Source organism: Coffea eugenioides, chromosome 2 (assembly GCF_003713205.1).
Source record: "Coffea eugenioides isolate CCC68of chromosome 2, Ceug_1.0, whole genome shotgun sequence".
Lineage (NCBI taxonomy): Eukaryota > Viridiplantae > Streptophyta > Magnoliopsida > Gentianales > Rubiaceae > Coffea > Coffea eugenioides.
This window is the reverse complement of record NC_040036.1, coordinates 16,626,114-16,647,643: the sequence shown is the minus strand read 5'-3', so window position 1 is coordinate 16,647,643 and position 21,530 is coordinate 16,626,114. Positions and strand designations below refer to the sequence as shown.

At 35.0% G+C, this 21,530-nt stretch overlaps 4 protein-coding genes across 5 annotated transcripts; all 4 read right to left on the bottom strand.

Moving 5' to 3' along the window:
- Positions 1 to 395: 395 nt before the first annotated feature.
- On the bottom strand, positions 396 to 3,743 carry LOC113761892 (cyclic phosphodiesterase-like). The gene is given in 4 exon segments (XM_027305063.1): positions 396 to 690; positions 693 to 803; positions 2,326 to 2,380; positions 3,221 to 3,743. Coding segments are annotated over 4 exon segments (561 nt in total). The 5' UTR covers positions 3,524 to 3,743; the 3' UTR covers positions 396 to 598.
- A 1,439-nt stretch (positions 3,744 to 5,182) lies between these two features.
- On the bottom strand, positions 5,183 to 6,846 carry LOC113758077 (oil body-associated protein 2C-like). The gene is made up of 5 exons (XM_027301108.1): positions 6,801 to 6,846; positions 6,327 to 6,587; positions 6,104 to 6,186; positions 5,712 to 5,826; positions 5,183 to 5,582 (listed from the first exon to the last, which is right to left on the bottom strand). Exons 1-5 carry the CDS (start codon positions 6,844 to 6,846, stop codon positions 5,323 to 5,325), a joined length of 765 nt encoding a protein of 254 aa, XP_027156909.1. The 3' UTR covers positions 5,183 to 5,322.
- Positions 6,847 to 9,504: 2,658 nt separating this feature from the next.
- LOC113763699 (oil body-associated protein 2A-like) lies at positions 9,505 to 11,706 on the bottom strand. Of its 2 annotated transcripts, XM_027307599.1 has the most exons (5): positions 11,376 to 11,706; positions 10,627 to 10,709; positions 10,349 to 10,463; positions 9,848 to 10,059; positions 9,505 to 9,813 (listed from the first exon to the last, which is right to left on the bottom strand). In XM_027307599.1, exons 1-5 carry the CDS (start codon positions 11,659 to 11,661, stop codon positions 9,787 to 9,789), a joined length of 723 nt encoding a protein of 240 aa, XP_027163400.1. In that variant the 5' UTR covers positions 11,662 to 11,706; the 3' UTR covers positions 9,505 to 9,786. The 2 variants fall into 2 exon arrangements, with proteins under 2 accessions (XP_027163400.1, XP_027163399.1); XM_027307598.1 differs by having other exon boundaries at positions 9,505 to 10,059.
- A 3,756-nt stretch (positions 11,707 to 15,462) lies between these two features.
- Positions 15,463 to 20,956, bottom strand: LOC113760589 (receptor kinase-like protein Xa21). Its single transcript, XM_027303230.1, has 4 exons — positions 20,025 to 20,956; positions 18,766 to 19,128; positions 16,118 to 18,115; positions 15,463 to 16,005 (listed from the first exon to the last, which is right to left on the bottom strand). The coding sequence occupies exons 1-4, from the start codon at positions 20,935 to 20,937 to the stop codon at positions 15,662 to 15,664; spliced, it is 3,618 nt and encodes a 1,205-aa protein (XP_027159031.1). The 5' UTR covers positions 20,938 to 20,956; the 3' UTR covers positions 15,463 to 15,661.
- Between the last annotated feature and the right edge of the window lie 574 nt (positions 20,957 to 21,530).

Here is a 21,530-nt window from a genome sequence, read left to right as displayed (position 1 = left end):
TCCTATGTCCTATGCGTAGAAAATGATAACTTCAAACCTCTAACTCTGTTCCTAATCATGGGGTTATTATCTAGGCAAAGATGAGATGTGGACCAGATAGCTTCCATGAAATGCAGAGACATGAAAGCTGATCGTCCAAAATCATTACTAGACTTGCTTGTAATTAACTTCATCATTCATGACTTTCAAAAGAGAAAAACAAGACGCACCTTCCCCATTTCCTGCCTTGCAATCCCCACCCAAATGGACCAAGGCAGGGCCTTTGCCACTTGGCTAGAAATAACTCGATACGTATACTTTTAAAACATGGTTTCTATCAAGTGGCTTCAAAGAGCAAATCCCCAAGAATCAGTCACAATTAAAACGTTGAAGGTGCACCTTGCTCTTCATAATCATGGTAAAAAAACAAACTACAAAATGGCAAATTTATTATGGAATTGATTTATTCAGAATGTTTCAACTGCTATATGGGAAACCTACAATTTGTTCAGCTCCCAGACTGCTTATATTAGTAAACATTATAATCATAGAGTCTCTTCAAACCAGCCAGAAGAGCAGGTAGGAGGGTTCTATGATACATAACTGAGGTTCAGCTACTCTAGTTAGAAATGAGGTGGTACTCAGCAACTTTTTCCCATGACTTCAGGCTTTTGTCTTCGGTGTCTGTTTTGTACAATGCAAGGCGAGAATCTCAAATTCTAAGTCGCCAATGGTTTCATCAAGGGCACAGGCTCTCTCTTGAGCGGCCTTCTTCTCCTCTTCTGATGTGGCCGCATACAGGAGGCTTAAATGTGGCATGTAAGCTGTGAGATCATAGAAGACGCATCAGGACAAGAAACATGGATGATCTAAAGAAAAAACCACAACCAATGTATGGGATGCTGAAATATTAGAGGAAGCACATAAACTAACCTAATTTCAGATGACATCATAACGATTAATAACTATTATTTTCAAGAATTTGTAAACGTACTAGAAAGAAATCTTATGTGCACCATAAAGTTCACCAAACAACTCATTTTGCATCCATGATAACAAATCATGCACTTATTCCCAAATTTTCCCACTACATAGTTTCCTAATGCCAGAACTTTTTTTACATTCTTTTGAAGGGATTGCTGATGTCTGTTCTAAGTTATAGCTGAAAAATATCCTGTTCCCTCACTACCCATGACCCATGTATCTTGTATGTCTTAGGTTTTAGCCTGCAGATAAAATCTGCAAGGAAAAAGAGCCTTTAGACCATGTTAGCTGTGAATTAATTTGATCAAACACATTGACCCAGAAAGTTCAACATAAACAAGTGTGAAAATTACAATTTCACGAACATTAACAAATGTTTTAACTGGAAAAGCATTTCAGTTTTCAATTGTTATACTGATCGCCTACAAAAGTACTAGGAGATTGAAATTCACCAACATTCACGAAGTCTTCTAATTCAGTAATCTCTGCCCTGCAATAAGCAACTTCACACACACATGCGGTACATAAACAACAAAATTAGAGAAATTATCAGCATCTATAGCTGTGAAGAAAAAAGAAAAATATGATAACAACCAATTCTTAATCCTGACTCGTTTTCTTCATTAACTAATCCTAATCTCGAGTCATAAACTGGTCTAATTGCCAGGTAAATTGACTGCAAAAAGATGTCAAAATTGGATCCAAGGTCAGTGAGGATGTGCAAATCTAAGCCTTCCAGAGGTCTAGCATTAATAGGATCCTGAACTACATTAGTTTCCCAATGAATCTTCTTTCAGAATAATGAGTTTTCTGATGTCATTTATGTAGCATTTTCAGAATTCTTCTTTTTCAATGAAAGGGCAAAGTTGATATACATTTTCCCAAAACAAGCAACTAATGATGCAGTAAAAGACAGGCAAAAGAATCAAGTTCAGATCCATTCATCCAATCATCTGACTGTAAATTAAAACAAAAGAGAGGAAAAAATAACAGAACAAAACATGTGATTGGAACTTGTGCATGCTCTGTAATTCAAAGCGATACTTAGCATGATGCTCACAGTTACTTTCACAAAGCAAAAATACAATGACATCGGAATTAAAATGTTGTAATAGAACTAAGCAGTAGTATAACATTTGTATATGCAACAAGCACATGTGAATGCTTCAACTACAAAAGATGCATTGCTTTTCCTCTCTAACAAGTACAACTTGAGAGACAGAAAAGGACAAATAAAGGCATGAATTGAACTATATAGTGCTGCAAAGTTTTAATTTTTAGAAGATGGAGCAAAATTTCTCCAAGTAAAATCTCAAATACCATTAGATGAACAAAATCTAAACAAATAAATGAATAACTCACGTGTTGAGCGCAGGTATCCAAAATGACCACAGCAATGATTACTAGCTTCCACAACCTGTAAGAAGGTAATTGTCATCACTATCACAAACTATGAAAATGTATCAAAAGTTACAAACTAATGATAAGTAAGATGGAAGTTTCTCATGAATATATTATAAAATGGATGTATACCTATAAATTTGTACTTTTCCAACAAATATCAGGTAAATCCACAGAGCAACAACCTCTTTTCCTTTCCCAAAGCAATGGACATTGCACAGTTAGCATTATTATTTTCCTTCTAAGTTTGCATATTTCACTATTCTACAAATCCTGGTAAGGGAAATGCTCAAGTTTGACAGAACAAACCTTGATCTCGCAAGTTTAAGTGTTATTCCACATGTATTTGTGTTAGTAAAGCATATCCATGAGCTAAAAGGAAACAAGCAAAACAGAATACATGTAAAAACCTCAAGGGCTACTATATGATTCTATGCAAGATTGAATATACAGTATGTCACGCCCCAGAGCCCGGACATGCAAACAGAACAAAAATTTATTAGTCTTCATCCTAGATTGTCAAAATGAAATCCTAGGTTGTATATTACTACTTAGGAGGTTACCTATAGACTACTGGATATTTTCCCGTCACCTTGATGCAGGTGAAAGCTTCAAAGGGTCATCATGACATCCCACAAGACCATACAGCTCCTACAACAGGAATACTTAAAACACTTCATCTAAAATTGCAATCCATAAAACCTGGCACAATAATCATGTCAATTTCAACTCAGGGAACAGTCCTAATCAAGAAATGTGGCCAATTTGTCCTTTCTTCATTTGAACTGACAAAATAAATATAATCATAGATAAGTACATCCTCTTTCACCAAAACTTCGGAAATTATTAGTATTACCTCAGGAGATGGTTCAAGTAAAAGAAAAACACACTGATAAAAGAAAGTCCCAGTGGCAACTTTCTCAACTTTAGCCTTGTAAGCCTTCAACCCCTGACAAGCCTTGTTGAACTTTTCACGAGCTTCATTCTCTGTCAAGCTTATAGCTCCAACAACAGTCACGTGAGGCTCAAATTCCGGCCCATTAAATTCTGATCTCAGTCTCTCCATCAACTTCTTCAATCTAGGCCTCAAATCTTCTGGTGGAAGTCCCCACACTGAATAAGCATGCTTCTCTTGCTGATTTTCACTGCCGCCTTCCATTGAGATTGAATGGAATAAACTCAAAGAAACCCAGAATTTTAAAGAATGACCCAAGAAATGATTTGGGGTGGAGATTAAGGACTGGTTTAAGGGGTTGAAAGAGGAAATTGGGGAGAACGGATGTTCCAAGGTTGACTTTTTATTGTTCTTAATGTGGTTTTTTATTCTTGGATGTAATATGTTTTTGGGATTGGGAATAGGGAGGTGAACCAGCTTGCATTCGGAATTGAATATTGAATGGCATATGGTGAGGTGGGGTGTGGTACAGTGCATTGTTGATTAATTTGGTTGGTGTTTAATGACCATTTGATTATTGTGCTTGATATCTGAATAAAGCTTTTATCAACTTAGTCAAGGATTAATTGCACTTTGCATCCTTGATAATTTCATTGGTTCTCAATTTACACATTTTTTTCATTCTCTCATTTAACACCTTAACATTCATTTTGTGCAGCTTATGTTACGTGTAACTATCTATTATTACTACTTTAGATCTCAAACTCTCGATCTTGATGTTTTAGACAATCCAAAAAAGATACCTTAAATGCGATCTTGATATCTTAGACAATTCGAAAAAGATACCTTAGATTCGATGCTTAGACCCCAAAGTTACCTATTTGATTGAACTCACCCAATTTTGATACCTTAGACCTTGAAGCAACCTATTCAATTGAAATCACCTTTAACTTGTAGCCAATAATTGCATATAGAGATCTAATGTGTAGGGATATGTACGTTAGTAAGCTTGATATTGGATAAGAAAGTTGAAAGATGGCTAGTGAAAATCGTTGAGAATAATTAGTAACTTGAATGACTAAACATAATGTAATTGTGAAATATTTCGACGGAATTCTCATATGTGGTGTATCCAAGATATATGGATGCGATGTATTTTAGCTTATACCATCTATTTTTGGCTTTACAATTTCATTGCTATAATGTATAAGATGTATGCGACCCACAATAAAGTATTCAAAAGATATAAAATGTACCAGTTGAAATGGGGCTAACACTTGCATGTCAGGTTGTCCAGATTAATAAATTGTTTATATTAAATTATGTTTTTCTCTTAGGTGAATCAATTAATAATACAAGACATTGCTATAGATTGGATATAAGAAAAGTTGCTTTTTTTTATGAATTGTTGTATATTTACATTAATATACAATGGGGGGCCTTGTTTTGCTCAAAATCTGCAATTAGATTGGTCCATGTGCAACCATTTGGTCAAACCGGTGTCTTAAGTGTTGTGCCCGCCGAATGATATAGAGATCCAGAACCATTAAAAATGAAGAAGAGTGGATCACCAGCCTTGGGGATTTAAACCTTGCTGGGGTGGAAGGAAGGCAATCTTGGTGAAACCTTGCCTCCCACCAATTAAGTGGTTCTCTTATAAACGGGATGCTCACCAATTAAGTTGTTCTCTTATAAATCCCAAGACGGGTGTGTGATGCATCTGTCTGATCCGACGATAATTCGATTTTCGTCGGCTCTCATTTGTCCTGTTGAATCTTTTTTAAAATATGTTAGAATAGGTATAAAATAGATTATTAACGACCGTCGGAAAAAAAATAAGTAAAGCACTTGCATGAATAGACTCCGAATGTAGAGATAAAAATTAAATGAAATTTCTGCGGTGAAATATATGCAGCAGATTACGAAATGTAAATATCAAAAGGCACAGCTATAATTTGCAGCTTAGACAAACCTAATAACAAAACCTTAGAAAACCATATACAGTACTCCTATACAAAAAAAGATGCAAAACATTTCGTAATCATGGGAAATTCGTCAAGAACTCATGGAAAAGGAGCCATTCGTTTCATCTCCACCGGCTCAACATCGATTGCAAAACATTTACCATGCTGTTTCCAGTAGTCTGCTTGGGGATTTATCCATTCGGGCTCGTTAATTTCCAGCCGAGTAGTTTTTGTGGCTTCATCAGTGGATATGTTATATTTGTCATCCCTCTTCTGAACCAGGGCTGGCTTCACCATGCCCAAATTCACTGGCTGTGGAGACATCATTAGTGCTGGAGGGCCTCGTGGCAACTTATCACCTACAAGATTATACCAAGAGTTGATTAATCTTCCGAATTTTACGATAAAAAGAGCTGTGTCTTGAAAGAAAGGAAAAAAACATGAAATTTTTACTGTCTTTACTTGGTAACTTGTACATTTGAACGTACCTCTATCAGTTTGCCAGGTACACCAAAACTTGCCGTAAGGTTTGGCAAGATTTTCAAGTTCAGGCCTCGCTACCATCTCTGGAACCCGAGGACTGACCCAAAGGCCTGATTTGATCTGTAGATTCAGACTTTTTTTTTTATGACTTATCATTAAACCAAGAATTGATGCAAAGCCAAAATGTCATTGACAAGGCATAAGTTCAAGATCGTATGTCATAATGCATGAAAAGAAAAATCTACTACTACTTTTCTTCTGATGTAAAAAGGTGTACGTGATAATTGGTCTGTGATTAGAACAGCATTTTTCTACTAAAAAAGGAGAACTGGTGATGACTGTTGATTAATGTCCAACAAAGGTCTAAAAGTTAAATAGGATAATTAAAGTTGCATACTTCATAAGCGTGAGAATGCCAAAGCTTCTGCTCCTCCGGATCCAAATTCTCAAAAAGACGATCAGAAATAATATACTCCACTCCTATTCAATCAACAAGAAGAGCAATATTATCATTAATGTAAAAAAAAAAAAGAAAGAAAAAGAAAACAATACTAATTTAATTATTGGAAATTGACACGAAATTTTTTTTTTAAAAAAAAAAAGAAAGAAAAATGGGCTACCAATAAGGCATCCTCTGGAGTCATCAGAGTCATAAACAGCACATTGAAGAAAGTCCTGATTGATCCGAGTGACATGGTGATGAGTCTCAATTTGTCTATTCATGTCATGGCTGTACAAAGCAAAAGTGCACACATGCTGGCTCATTTGCTTAATTGGCTTCAAAGATTGCAACATTTGAGCCCCTTTATCCACCATGTGTTGCTCCATTGACATCGGCCTCCCCGGTGGGATTTCTTCATGACTTGATGCTTCATCTCTTCCTGCCATGGCAAAACCAACAGTAATAATTTTATCTCTTTTTTTTTGGTTTTTTTTTCTCACTAATCACTGCCCCTTTTTCTTGTTTTCCTGTTCTTGATGGTTTGTCGGGATTTTGGGAGATTTATTGGGGTGATGCATTTGTGCATGAATGAAGCGGAGAGGTTTGGTTAGCCACGTATGCGAGCAATGAAAGATTGAGGTGGCATCTATACCTTGGACCTTTTGCCAGGTGGTGTAGATATGACTTGTTGCTTTCATCTCTTTAGGACACGATTTTGTAGTGCAACCTAGAAGGTAAAAAAAAAATTGTGCAAATTTTAGAATATAAATTTTGTGGAAAAAGGAAAAAAGAGTGGATATAGAAGAGCAGAAATTTATGGGAATAAAGAAATCTAAATCTGGAAAGTGCAAGTCTGGTGTGGTGGACAATGAATATATGAGAAACGGAAAAAAGAATGAAAAATCATGACAGAAGTTTATTCAGAAAGCATGACATGTTGCATGTCACGAAATTTGAGCTACTGCATCTGGATTCTTGTTCCAAAGGACTGTAACTCAAGTATTTTTTTCAAAAAGTTAATCCTTTATTATTATTCTTTTTTTACTAAACATAAGATTCTTCATTACCGTTCAGTAGAATCTTATCGTTTGAATCATTTAATACCAGTGTTCACACTTTTGGATAACCGGAACTAAATTTGGGCTGATGCAATTTAGTGCCCGTTTGGGGTTGCGGTGCTTTCGGTAAAAAAGAAAAGCACTTTTGGATGTTAAAAATACTTTTAAAGTATTTGATAAATATCATCCTATAAAATTAGGAGTAGAGATTTTGATATTAAAAGCACTTTAGCAAAAGTTCAAATTTAGCACTTGTAACTAGGGGAAAATGCTCGCGCCACGCGCGAGGGAGTTTAGTACCTGTAATTAAAGATAGTTAATAATTATTATTTGGTATTTTGTAGTATAAGAATTGAAATATGACATTTTTATTATGTGATATTAAATAGAAAAATCATAAATTACATATTGAGTCAAAAAATATAATATGCAATGAAATATAATTATATGATATGATCAACCATTTTGCGTTTAATCTGATAAAATAAAAGATCTACTTATATCTGCTCATGCACTTTAGGAATATTAAAATTTGTTATTTAGTTTGAATTTGATCTTGATATGAGGGCAATCCACCACATTATCTTGTCATATAAGTGAGATTTGAACAATTAGCATACTTGAAGAAATCATTGCAAGTGGAATTTCAGTTCTTGCAAGCCAAATTCTTGAAGTTATATTGATTCCAAGGACATATCATCACAAAACCTTCACATTGACGAATCAATCAATTATAATTTATTGTATGATTTAGGATATATAGCAAAGCATCTCCTTCTCAATAGGGGTTACAATCACAAAACATCAATTTTTGACCTAGTTGCGAAAATATACAATAACTAACACACTAATCTAAACAAATAATTACCTCAAAAAACATCTTAATCCACTCAATTCAAGAATTAAAAGTAATGAAGTACATACTTTTAAGTAGATAATTAAACATATTGGGAAATCAAATGAAGTGAAAAATGCCTAAATGGAATCATCAATAAAGTAGCAAACAATTTGAAAATTACAGTAACTAATAGTTAAAACAACAAAAGAAGTAGATGCAATCTATAAATGAAAAAAATTTATGATGATAAAATTATTTTAAACCAAAAATAACAATTAATAAATGTGATCTCCTCCCTATCAAGTCTATCTAACATGGACAATTGAATTAAAACACTAAAAGAAGTATTGCACATACAACTTGCAAGATCGCATATTTCTTACAACTAAAAAAAGTAGATTAGCTAAAGAAAACATACCTATTGAGAAAGATGCTGCAAAATGGGAAAGAGAGGTAGCTAATATAGCAACATCCGAATTCAATAGACTATATGATTGTAATGGAATAAAGTTATAAGTAAATGAAATGAATTTGAATAGATGAGGGTTACTATAGCAACGGCCAAGAAACCAAACTTCTTTACTAATCAGCATTAACTGTGTCTTAACATCTATATATATAAGTTTGCAAATAACTGATGAGAAAAGCTTTAAGAAATTAAGAGACTTGGATATCAATACAATTAAATGATTAAAAGGGTTTTTATGTAATTTGATTAAAACACAAGTTGAATTCAATTGTACCTAATGTTCAATCAAATATTGGTCACATGTTAAACTTACCCCTAGCTTTAAATATCTAAGAGGGCATTTAAATAATTATTAAAGAACCAAATTAGCTATAATGATTCATATTCAATAGTCCCCGCACTTTAAGTTTGAAATCTCTGCTCTAAACTCATTCTTATATAGTATAAGGAAGTAACTTTTGTGATTTAAAAAATAAAATATCAAATTTAATCATTTTATCCTATATTATGAACTAAATAAAGAGATAAATAATTAAAAATTTTTAAATTACACATTATCCAATACTTATTGAACTATGTTTTCAAACAATATATTTAAAAGCATTTAAACAGTTAATAAGTATTTTTATTAAAAGTCATAATGGGAAAATACTTTCAATAAGCTGCCACAGCAACAAACGGGCCCTTAATAAAAATAATTTTAGGAGCAAATATCATATTTGGTGTCAATTCACACACTCCCACGTAGAATCAACTAATGCCTTCCTACTTTGTTTGGTTAGGGAGAGCAATTGGCATAAGTAGCACTACAATTCTATTCAAGAGAAATTGTCAATCATTAAGCTTTTAAGCAGAGGGAGAATACAAAAAGTGAGAAACTGCATCATTTTTTTTTTTTTTTTACATCAGAAAAGATAATTCTATAATTTTTTCTCATAGAATCTTATTAATTAAATTCATCTCCACTTCAAAGGCAAAGCTAACCATTTTCGTTGTCATACTAATTAAAGACCATACATCCTAAATTGCATCGACCCAAAATGCATGGTAAAAAAATAAAGAGGAAAAACCCAAGTTGAAAACCCAAAATTATGCACTTACATATACTAGTACTAGACTACCATAGCTAGTAAAGAACTTCTTTCCGATATGATACTGATAGAGAACGTAAACAAAAACAATAAGAAAAGAAATTATCTCCAGGCCAAGATTTCTAGATTCCGTAATGCAAAAATACAACATGCATATACTGCAATGAAACTAGGTGATGAATTTATTGGACTTCTTCATGGAAAAGGTGCTATTCTTTTCATATCAGTCTGTTCCACATCAACGGCAAAACCCTTCTCAGACTGCATCCAGTAATCTGCATTGGAAAGCAGCACCGTCTCAGGCACCGTGACATCTGCCCTCGACATTCTCAGATTGTCAGTGGAAACCTTGTACTTCTCGTCCCTCTTCCGAACCAGCTCCGGCATCACCATGCCCCTATTCACTCCTTGCGGAGACATCATCAGGGCTGGTGGTCCAAGTGGTAGCCTGTCACCTGCATTGATATATTACATGTCACAAACCACTGTTTCATGGCAAAATTTCGTCCCTGGTAGCTAAAGAAAATGGTCCAAAAAATTAACATCATCATTCTTTATTAAATATATGTTGTAGGAAAAATGCAATTCTTGCATTATTTATAGTATGAAACTAGTTAACTAGATTCGTCCTCAGTGTTTCAATTTCACGCATTAATTTGATTTTTGCTCATCAGACCAGTACCCGTAATAGACAGATAGGTAAAAATACTTCGATTTTGTAGATGCTAAATACTTTGCACTCACCCCTATCAACTTGCCAAGTACACCAAAACTTGCCATAAGTCTGGGCAAGATCTCGTAGTTCAGGCTTCTGAATTGCCTCAGGAGCGCGAGGATTCATCCATAGACCTGCTGTGATCTGTACCATTTTACATCCAAATTTCAACAGTGATGTTTACACAATTCAAACCCTCCCGCGGCCCCCCAAAAAATCCAGCTTGTGGCAAGAAATTGTAGATTGCAATCATGTCACACAATAAATTGAAAGACATGGTAGTCTAGTACATGTCCAAGAAACCAACCTCGTACGCATGAGAATGCCAAAGCTTCTGTTCTTCTGGTGGAAGAGTCTGGAAAATTTTATCTGACACAATATACTCCACCCCTGTACCATCACCAAAAGTAGTAAAACAAAAAATTCATACGCTCTATTTTTCTACTTTACAGCAGAAAGAGAATGTTTAATTTTCATTTAGTTCCATAAACATATCGATTCTGCCTTAACTTTTCCGCTATCTTCTACTCCCCCTGTTCCAAAATTTTTATCATATTTTTTTTTATTTTGAAATATCTCAAAATATATGTTCTATTTAGAAAATCAAAACTCTTTCAGGTGTCTTCTCCCTCTTATTGTCCCTGTTTTTAAATTGAAAATTTGAATTTTGAGAGATAAGATTGAAAAAAGAAATCCAAACATCATAATCAAAACACTATACACTCTGGAGAAAAAGTTGAATTCCTGTGAAGTATTACTAAAATTTTGAAACGGGGGAATATCTTTTTTCTTTTTTGAAGAGTGAGATTTTGAAAATGGGAGGGCCAAGGGGTTCTACCTTCAATAAATTATTTTATTAGCCGTTCAAAATTTCTTAACACCATAAATAATGTTGAAATAAAACCCGTTATTCACATTTCTTAGACCAAGCCTAATTAGAAACATCTAAATTCCATAGCATAAAAAATTTCATTATCAAGATCAATTAGTAATAAAATTGATAATAATGAATACCAATAAGTGTATATATATATATAGGCACACACACATACATACCAATAAGACGTGCTGTAGAGTCATCAGAATCATAAACAGCACACTGGAGAAAGTCCTGGTTAAGACGATTGACGTAGTGATGAGTCTCAATCTGACGGGACATGTCTTGGCTATACAAAGCAAACGTGCAAACATGCTGGCTCATTTGCTTAATTGGCTTCAAAGACTCCACCATCTGAGCACCTTTGTCTATCATTTTCTGCCCAAAACTCATGGGTTTTCCGGGCGGAATTGATCCATCCCCCGGTGGCATCTGCCCTGGTTTTTCTTCACTAGAAGATAACATTTATTGATGGGAATTAGAAGCTCAGAAATCTTCTTGTTATTCAGTAGAAATAAAATGTTTCTAGTGTTTCTTGATTTTGTGAAGCTAAAGTGAGAGTATGGTGGTGATGGTAATACTGGGCTTGCGGTGCATGCGGGACGTGGATTGTTATTGAGGTCCCACGTTTTCATGCGAGGATATTGAGGTGGCTGACTGAGATTGTATTACGTATAAAGCCTTTTCTCCTTTTTATTTTTTCTACTTTCGATGAATTACTTTGGGAAAATTTAACAGTTAAAAGGAGGCATGATTCTTCTTTCGGGTTCTATTTGAACAGAGGGAAAGCTACGTGGAAAACGAAAGTGCAAGAAAGTGATGTAAAAGAAAATGGAAATCATTTCTTCAAATCTTTGGGTATCAAGAAAAAATTGAAAGGGAACGAGAGGTTAGTGGTAGTCATTGGCAGTTCCCAAAGTTTTTCATGTTTAACTAACTATTTTGCTTCAAATCTTACAAATTTTGACATAAAATGTAGGAAAGCGTGTGAAAATTTTCCTTTTCTTGCAAATGAAACATACATGAAAGAAAAAATAATTAATTTTTCTTCATTTTCTCACACTTTTCCTTGTAAACAAACACTACCTTAGGGTGGCAGAAGATTTGGTTAGACATTTTTATTGAGTTAAGATACTTAAACTAGTGATATTCTTAGTCTTCGCATTGATTTTTGCTATTGGACCACTGCCCATTGGGGGATTTACGCCCATTCCATTATTTGATCTTTTTTTTTTTTTTTTTTTTTTTGTTGAGCCTGCCATTGATAGGTTGACCTCTATGCTGTACTACTTTAGGTTGATCATCTTCAATCAACACAATATAATTATGCTACTCTCACACAAACAATAACAACTTGAATGAATAGAAAAGTATCCAACATAAGTAGAACATGTGCAAAACAAATCATTAAAAAACTTCCATGTAAAACTTTGTTTACCCTCAGTACAAGACAATTCTTTATCCAATGAACCGTGCCATTAGAATCATATGCCACAATTTTCAGAAGCAACCATATAGAATCAAGGGACCAAAAAGGACCACATGACACATAAAAAGAGAAGAAAACCAAGCCCTATTCATAACCTTAAGGAAATTCTTCTTCAACTGATAATACGGACTGCATGCATGCCACCTTCAAATAAAAAGAAAGGATAACAAAAAAATCACAAAAGAAAAAACCCCCCATTTTCTAATCCTAAATCAATAGTTTCTAGTATTGAATGTTTTTTCGTCAACCAAAAGTCATCAAGTATCCATTATCAGCCACCAACTCTTTGTGAGTTCGATTTTCCCAAGCCTTCTTGTGATCCCTTTGATTGCGCTCAATTGTTAAATTTGAATGGAAAAAAAAAGAGGTCCTAATGACAGGGAGAGAGATGACAAAACATGAATTATCGACCAAGTAATCATCTCTCAAGTCTCAGGGTACCCTGAATTTTATAGTTCACTGCACCCCTAATCCAGCCAGACAGCAAAGAACCTAAGTCTGCCCATTCTCTGTGCAGCAACAGCAACGGCTGCAGCGCCAACTGCACCAAATGGAGATTGTGCATGTAGCAGTTTTGCATCAAGCGCAATTTGACTATTTAACTGGACGGCTTTTGCTTGTGACTGGTAATAGAGATGGTGGTGTTGGTGGTGATTGTTGATATCAGTGCTAATGACAGGGGTTGACTTGGCTGGCGGATAGTGTTGATGTGGTAATTTTGCTTGAGCGAAGTCCTTGACAGCTTCAGGAGCATGCTTATCTCGATTCTTCAAAGTGTTAGTAGTCCAAAAGAAATACTGCGGAGACATGGCCTGTGGAGGAAGGACGGCATTCTGATTGTACGCACAGGTGCTGGTGCCTGCGACGCCTTCGCTGGAGTCACCGAGATGGTTTCCGAAACACTTAGCTGGTGCCTTTTTTTTTTTTTTTTTGTAGAATATGCATTTGGTAAATAATAATATTAAAATAAGTTATTTACAAATGCTTTCAATTAGTTGGTTAGGCGGTAGCTTTCATGGATATTTAGTTGATAGTTATTCGTTGGGTATATCTAAGTTTTAAGAGCAAAAATATCTCAGTTACAAATGATATTCATTTTTGAATAATAATTAGTGAAAATCATTAATTGTGTTAAAGATGTGCAAACACATTAATGTTCTTTGCACATTTTCCTTTCAATTTTTCATTTTATAAATAGTCAAATCTTGGATTCATTTCTTGCTAAATTAGAGCTCCATAAATTCTTATCGTAAATTTTTGGGATGAAAAACAAGTCAATTAGGTTCGTACTCTATGACAATAAGCTTATAAACCCTCCCTACGAGAGCGAAATTTTGACCCTCCAAATACATGCAAAATTGAAAGGAAAAGACAAATTATGTTATTTAGATATTTCTAATAATAAGTTACATCAAAAGAACCTGCAACAAAAGTATCTGAAATTTACCCATTAGGTAGAGAGAAATGAACAATATGAAATCAAGGAAGCAAAATTGTTTTTTGTTCTGGCTTTTCTTGATTATACAAAGGAATACGGGCTAAAGCCGGAATGGAGTTTTAGGGGAATCGGGTATAGAAGTTGAAGATGCACCTGACTTCAGCAACAATATGGCAGACTAGTATTCGTGATGCCCGGCTGGGGCTTGGTTGTGAGGCCGAGGATCGGAAGTGCTCGTGGTAGGTTTGGCTAATGTATCACCGTTACTTTTTTCGTTAAAACTAACAGTTAATAGTAAAAAGTTACAGTCAAGCTAATAAATTGATAAATTTATTCTTTTACTATTTTTTCCCTCCAATCATAAAAAAAAGAAATTAAAATAAAAAATAGATAAATAAGAAGTAAAAATTACCATTAAATGTTTGGTTTAAAAATCTATAATGATATTTGTTGTCAAAAAAGATTTGACATTTTTTATTTCTTAACTTATTTATTTTATATTTCCCTTCAATCTTTTTTCATTTCCTACTATTTTTTTTTTATTTTCTTTCCATCTCTTTTGTATTTGGAGAAAATTAAGATTTTGTAGGCCAATATATAGGTTTTTAAAATCATCTCCTCTCTTCCAGAAAAGAAAGAGAAAAAGGAAAGGAACAAAGAAAAAAAAAAGTAGTAAAAGGATGAATTTATTAATTTATCAATTTGATTTTGACTTTTTATTATTGACCGTTAATTTTAATGAAAAAAACTAATGCTAACAACCCAAATTATGAGAGGGTTATATATAAGATTTTAAACTATAAAGAGGGGGTTATGTGGTAAATTACAAAATTACCTGGTGTAAAAGATAAATTATCCTAATCTATTTTAACTTCACTACCTAGTGAAATTTTGGCTTCTGTAGTCTAAACAAAACACTTTTTCAATTTAAATTATGCTAATCTCTTATTCGAGGTAAGGCCATTAATCGGTATTGAACTTGAACACTTTGAAAAGAAGACTTAGCATAGATATAGCCATTAAAGAAATTATCAATGTTTTACTTAAAAACTAGTTCTTGAACACTAAGGTGAGATGCAAATAATACTAGAAGTAGGTAGAGGAATGCGAATCAAATTAAGAAGTCTAAAACCATAGCGGTAATACTTAATGTTGGCCCTAACATTACTGGAGGAGGAAGAGGGAGGGAGGAGGGGATGAACCCTTGTGTTTATTGTATCTTTCTGACACGCATACTAGAGAGCATAGAAAGTACGAAGTACCATTTTAAAAGTGCATTTGAAAGCAGCCATTTCTAACCAACGAATCCGGGAGGAAAAATTGTGTAAGAAGAAATGAATACAATAAAAACAGCCTTTATTCTCTAAAATCAGTTATCTCATCACTTCTCGAAAAACTCCAAAACAGCTAATTACAGCAGTATACTTTCTTCAAAAAGTCAGGAAATGCTTCAGCCTTCAAATTATGCAAGGACTATTCCTAAAAGGAAGAAAATTTCCTGTTAAAAAACGGGTTTTGTTGCAACTCATCAGACTACTTCATTTAAGTAATTTTGCTTTGATCTTTTTGAGCCTAAGCACAATGTCCCTCATGTTGATCCTCCCATGTGGTGAATCAGCTAAACAATCTAGCCCAAGATGAAAGATATCTTCCAGACATTCTTTCTTTCCTTGTAGTTGAACATCGTCTTGTCCAATTAAATTTCTGTCAACAACATCCATTATGGAACTTTCCCGTAGTGACTCCATAATCCACTGCTTCAAGTTCAATTCTTCCCCAAAAGTATCATCAGTTGGCTTCTTCAATGTGAACATTTCAAGCAAGATTATACCAAAACTGTAGACATCACCACTTGGAGATACTATACCCTCTGTTCCATATTCTATAATAGCATGTACATTCATCAAATCAATATTTCCGAGTAATATTGTTTCTTAAGTGCAAACGAAAAATAGACTAGGTAGTCAAGGTAAATTTATTGAAACAAAGCTTACCTGGAGCCATGTAACCAATTGTTGCTAAGGTCTTGGTTTGCACCAAAACTTCCCTTTCACCAAAAAGTTTGGCAATGCTGAAGTCGCAGATGCATGCTGTCATATCTTTGTCGATCAAGATGTTGCTAGGCTTTAAATCACAATGAACAATGGGTGGCATGTGATCATGATGAAGGTATTCTAGAGCTGATGCAACGTCAATTGCAATATGTGTTCTCTGTAGAAAGTTTAGAAAGTAATTGCCTGCATATAACCAGCTCTCGAGGCTCCCCTTTGGCATATACTCCAGCACCAAGGCCTTGATATCCTCATTACTACAACAACTGAGGATTCTAATAATGTTTCGATGTCGTATACTTGCTAATACTTCACATTCAGAATCAAAGGTCCTGATTGCTCCTTCTGATTGCAAGTGGAAAACTTTAACTGCAATATCGGAACCATCAGCAAGTGTTCCTCTGTACACAGAACCATAACTTCCGGTCCCAAGTAGATTTTTTGTGCTAAAAGAATCTGTTGCTTTCAGAAGTTCCAGGTAGGAAACTTTTCTCCAGGTATGAGGCAATGAGAAATCAGTCTGTGGTAAGCCTACACTTTGTCTTTGTTTACTCGCCCACAAGTATACGATCACAGCTACAATTAGGATACCAAATACAATAGGAAGCCAAATGTACCTTAGAACCGTTTTTGACCTTGATTTGGAATGTGTTTCTGTTTTGCAAGGTGAGAAATGTAAACGATCTGAACCACACAGAGCAGAGTTTTGCAGAAATGATTGATCAGTGAAGTTAACAAAAGGTCCACCATTTGGAATTTCTCCTTCTAATTTATTCAAAGACACATTCAAAAAGTTTAGGTATTTAAGCTTCTCGAATGACTTTGGTATCCTTCCAGAAAGATTATTATGAGATAGATCCAAATGTTCCAAGCTCATTATGCTTCCAAGAGACTCAGGAATATCTCCTTGAAATCTATTTTGTGCCAATGACAGATAAACAAGTGATTGAGCACTGCTAAGAGTACTTGGAATATCACCTGAAAGTTCATTCCATGATAAGTCTAATTGTGTAATGACCCTCAAGTTCTGAACCTCTGCTGGAAGGTGACCGGTCAAAAAGTTTGAGGACAGATTTAGACCCAAGAGATCTTTAAGTTCCCATAAAGTCATTGGAATGGTTGAGGTCAAATTGTTGGAGTGCAAAAAGAGTCGTCTCAAGGACTTGATTTCACCCAAGCAATGTGGTATTGGACCTTGGAGCATATTGTTGTGAAGATATAAATCACCAAGATTCTTCAGTTGGCAAAGCTCAGGGGGGATGTTTCCTTGCAGTTTATTGTGCTCAAGATATATGCGATCAGCTTGACTTAATTTCCCAAGTGTTGATGGGATAACTCCTGTAAACTCATTGCTATCTAAATTTATGGACTGCAAGCTAGTCAAATTTCCAATTTCACTTGGAATAGGTCCCTTAATTTTGCATAAAAAGCAATTGAACGATTGAAGAGATGCGGAAAAGTTCCCAATTGAACTTGGCAGGAAACCATTGAATTGATTCAGTGATAATTCCGCAGCTTCGAACTCTCTGCACTTTGTTAAAGCAGATATGAAAGTCAATTCTTCAGTCGAAGATTCTCTGGTGAAGTTATTCCCTCCAAGATAAAGTCTCCTCAAGAATTTCAAGTCACCTACTGTGTTTGGTATTGGGCCAGTCAAAGAGTTTTCAATCATGGCTAGCAAGGTAAGCTTAGTAACATTGGATATAGAACTTGGGAGCATTCCTGTGAATTTATTCGTAGATAGATAAATTCGCTCAATATTTGGAAGTGTTGTCCACATGCTTGTAGGCAGAGGGCCAGAGAAGTGGTTATTGTCCAGGACCAACAATGTCAATGACGACATGTTGAAGAATCCAGGTTGGACGTGACCTGCAAGATTATTGTAACCAAGTGCAAGTCGTTGGAGAATGGCATTGTTACCTATCTCAACAGGTATTTCACCTGTTCCAAATGACTGCTTGCATTAGTTTTTGAAATCTGAAGATAGACAAAAGTGCTTAGCTTGGAAAAAAAAATGCTTTAAATGGTTGGACGTTTGAAGATGTCTCGATACAAAATGCTTATAGAAAAAAAGTATGTACCAGCTACAAGTTCTATGATTTGTTCTGAAGTTCTAGGACTAGCATATAAATGTACAATTTCAAGTATTATTTCTCTATGCACACCAGTGACAAAGGTTTTAGATAATCAAGGTGGCAGGTTAAGTCAAGGCTGAGTAAGATTTTTAGGCTTTACATACTGATGCAAGTACTACGCCAGGATACTTATAAAGTACTTGAAATAGATTGCTCTGACCAATCATGATCATGAACTTTCACTACTGCTTAAAGGTTTTGCACTCTGCGTGGATAGAGCTCTAACATAATTACTCTTTCTGGATTAGTATACACTTAATATCATGCAATGTATGCGCACGAGGACGTGTACTATAAATTGAAAGACAGGGTATGCAATTCGATATTCTCTGCTATACATATCTCAAGCACTATACACATACAGAGGAAAATTGAAATCCAAATCAAGCATTGACCAGATGGGAGGAGTTAGTCACAGAAATTCCAAATCAAGCATTGGTCACAGAAATTCCATACCTGTCAGCTTGTTGTCATCTAGATCAAGTCCTTTTAGTGAAGTTAGGTTCCCAACCCTTCTCGATATGCCTCCTGTGAAGTTGTTTTCTGACAATCTGACCATCACAAGATTCTTGGATTCCCATATGAAGGATGGAATTGAGCCATTGAAGTGATTGGTAAAAAGATATAGCTCCTCAAGTGCGGGAAGATTGTAAGACATGTCTACAGGAAAGCTTCCTGAGAGGCTGTTGTTAGAAAAATCAATCATTCTCAGTGAGGATATATTGAAAATAGATGATGGTATTCTTCCAGTTAGTGAGCTACTTTGCATGTCCAGTTGCTCCAAATGCGTAAGATTTCCAATCTCCAACGGAATTCCACCTATATTGCAACAGAAAAGATATGTTTCTATTTGAAAAGTTATATTTCAAGAGTCAATAATATGAATTTGCTCGACAACATACAATGGTAACATTATTAGGTACCCACCTATATCAAAATGTCTAACATAGCATAATTGACGACTAGTGATCGAGCCTCAATACAGCATGTGTACAAATTGTATATGTTGATAAAATGTAGTAATTCAAGAATCCAACTTTTTTAATCAAGAAAATGAACCCGTTATAGAAGTAGCATGATGGTGACAACGAACTATAGACAAGTTGGTAAGGCACTTTATCTCTAACCATTGGGTCTCGTGTGCGTCCCACTTTTTTCTATTTTTTTATTTGGTATCCCCACAAATCATAAGTCACTAACAGTTTTTTTTTTTTTTTTGGGATAAGGTAAAGTTTGGGTGGGTTTAATTCTAATTACCACCAGTTTGGGTGGGTTTAACTCTAATTACTGCCACAGGACATCGCAACCTCTCGAGACTAAGATTTTTTTAAAGGTAGAACATGCCTCTGAGAACATAAGTTGTTAATAGGATTTTTTTTTTTTTGGATAAAGTAAAGTTTAGGTAGGTTTAGTTTCGATCACTATCACAGGACAAGACATACTCTTGAGACTAGGGTTTTTTTTTTTTCCTTGGGTAAAGTAAAGATTGTGTGAGTTCAATTCGGATCACTATTATATGGTAGATTGCCCATAAGGGCCATAACCCACTAACACATCTATTATATCGATATTAGAATTTGAATATATAACTTTTTTATGAGAAAGTAGTTCGTCCTTACCTTGTTTGGATTGTATTTTCTAGGATTTTTTGTAGAAAAATTACTATAACGATTGATGTATGTGAGGAAAAAAGGTAATAACGATTGAGTCCATACCTCTAAAATTGTTTCCCCCAAGATGTAAATCCTTGAGCTTGGTCAAGTATCCAAGTGTTCGAGGTATGCTTCCATCAAATTGATTGTAGGACAGTGATAAAAGCTCAAGGTTCCTGCATCTGTATATGAATGCTGGAATTGTACCTTCAATAAAATTTGACGACAGTTGAAGCCCTTTGAGTTTGGAGTTACCATTGCAGATATCCGATGGAAGATGGCCTGATAAACTATTACCAGAGAGATCAACTTCTTCCAAGAAAGACATGTTGAAAAGGCTAGAAGGTAAGGATCCAGTAAGAAGGTTATGTCCTAGTGTTAATGTCCTCAAATTCGAAAGATTACCAATCCCTTGTGGAATATTTCCCTCCAAAAGATTATACTCCAGATTTAATGTCTCCAACTTTGAGATATTGCTCAAAGAAACTGGGATCACACCTGCGAAACTATTGTTGTTGAGAAGTAGAAGCTGGAGTCCTGGCAAGGCTCCAAGCCATGATGGGATCTTTCCAGATATATTGTTGTATCCCAAATTCAGATCCTCTAGAGCATGCAAGTTAGCCAATTCAGTTGGGATGAATCCAGTAAAGTTGTTGTAGCTGAGATCTAATGAAGTTAAGAATGAGAGGTCTCCCAACTGGGGACCTATAGATCCTCCAATGCTGGAGTTAGAAAGATTCAAGACGGTGACTCTCTGGTTATTGACATGATTACAAGCGACTCCAAACCAATTGCAGACAGAGTTATTTGAATTCCAACTGGCCATAATTCCAAAAGGGTCGGAAGATATCAAGGTTTTGAAGCCAAGAAGAGCAGATACATCGGTACTGAGGTTATGAGCTGGAGTAGTAGCTAGAATAAGTGTTACAGAGCTTGCCATGAACAGAGCAGCAAAGAAGAAACATCTGTTTCCCATGATTTTACTTGGTGGAAAATGGCACAGGCTTCCAATAGAGGCTTACCTAGAGATACATACTAGGGACATTCAACCAATTGATTGCACGGATATTTAAAAGGCTAACAAATTATGAGTGATGATAAGTTACGTATTCGAACTTTGAGTGAGAAAGGAAGAGCTGTAATCATGCGTGCGGATGAGGGGCGCCCATCGTTTTCGTTCTACTTTAAGTTTAGACTTTTATCAAGCAGTAATCATGCATGGCGTCTATGACAGAAGCAGTGGTCAATAATAGACATCCTTATGAACCTTATCTAAAAAATTCGTTCATAAGTTTTTTTGGGAATTTGGGACAAGTACATGCCCAGTTGCTATATTTGTTCCATTATTTGATGTGCTGTCATATTATACAATTGTATTTGTACAAAAAGTAGTGTACATAATAAAATGCTTTGTATAATTTCAGTACAATAATATAACATAATTGTACCGCTAATGTTATATTCCTTTCATCTCATATTTTTGATCGTTTTTGAGAATCCAACTTTTTTAAAATAATATTTTAATTATGATATTTGTACTTCTTTTTCTAATTTTGTCTCCTAATTTTA

Bases quoted from the DNA above. Each gene is read 5' to 3' on its own strand.
- LOC113758077 (XM_027301108.1), bottom strand. From the start codon at position 6,846: ATGAAAGCAACAAGTCATATCTACACCACCTGGCAAAAGGTCCAAG. The intron at 5,827-6,103 runs GTATGCAACTTT...CTGAATCTACAG, and splicing joins GGCATTCTCACGCTTATGAA to ATCAAATCAGGCCTTTGGGT. The intron at 5,583-5,711 runs GTACGTTCAAAT...ATAATCTTGTAG, and splicing joins TACCTGGCAAACTGATAGAG to GTGATAAGTTGCCACGAGGC.
- LOC113763699 (XM_027307598.1), bottom strand. From the start codon at position 11,661: ATGTTATCTTCTAGTGAAGAAAAACCAGGGCAGATGCCACCGGGGGAT. The intron at 10,464-10,626 runs GTTGGTTTCTTG...AAAATGGTACAG, and splicing joins GGCATTCTCATGCGTACGAG to ATCACAGCAGGTCTATGGAT. The intron at 10,060-10,348 runs GTGAGTGCAAAG...ATATCAATGCAG, and splicing joins TACTTGGCAAGTTGATAGGG to GTGACAGGCTACCACTTGGA.
- LOC113760589 (XM_027303230.1), bottom strand. From the start codon at position 20,937: ATGGGAAACAGATGTTTCTTCTTTGCTGCTCTGTTCATGGCAAGCTCT. The intron at 19,129-20,024 runs GTATGGACTCAA...GTTGCAATATAG, and splicing joins TGGGGGAAACAATTTTAGAG to GTGGAATTCCGTTGGAGATT. The intron at 18,116-18,765 runs GTATGGAATTTC...CATTTGGAACAG, and splicing joins AGATGACAACAAGCTGACAG to GTGAAATACCTGTTGAGATA.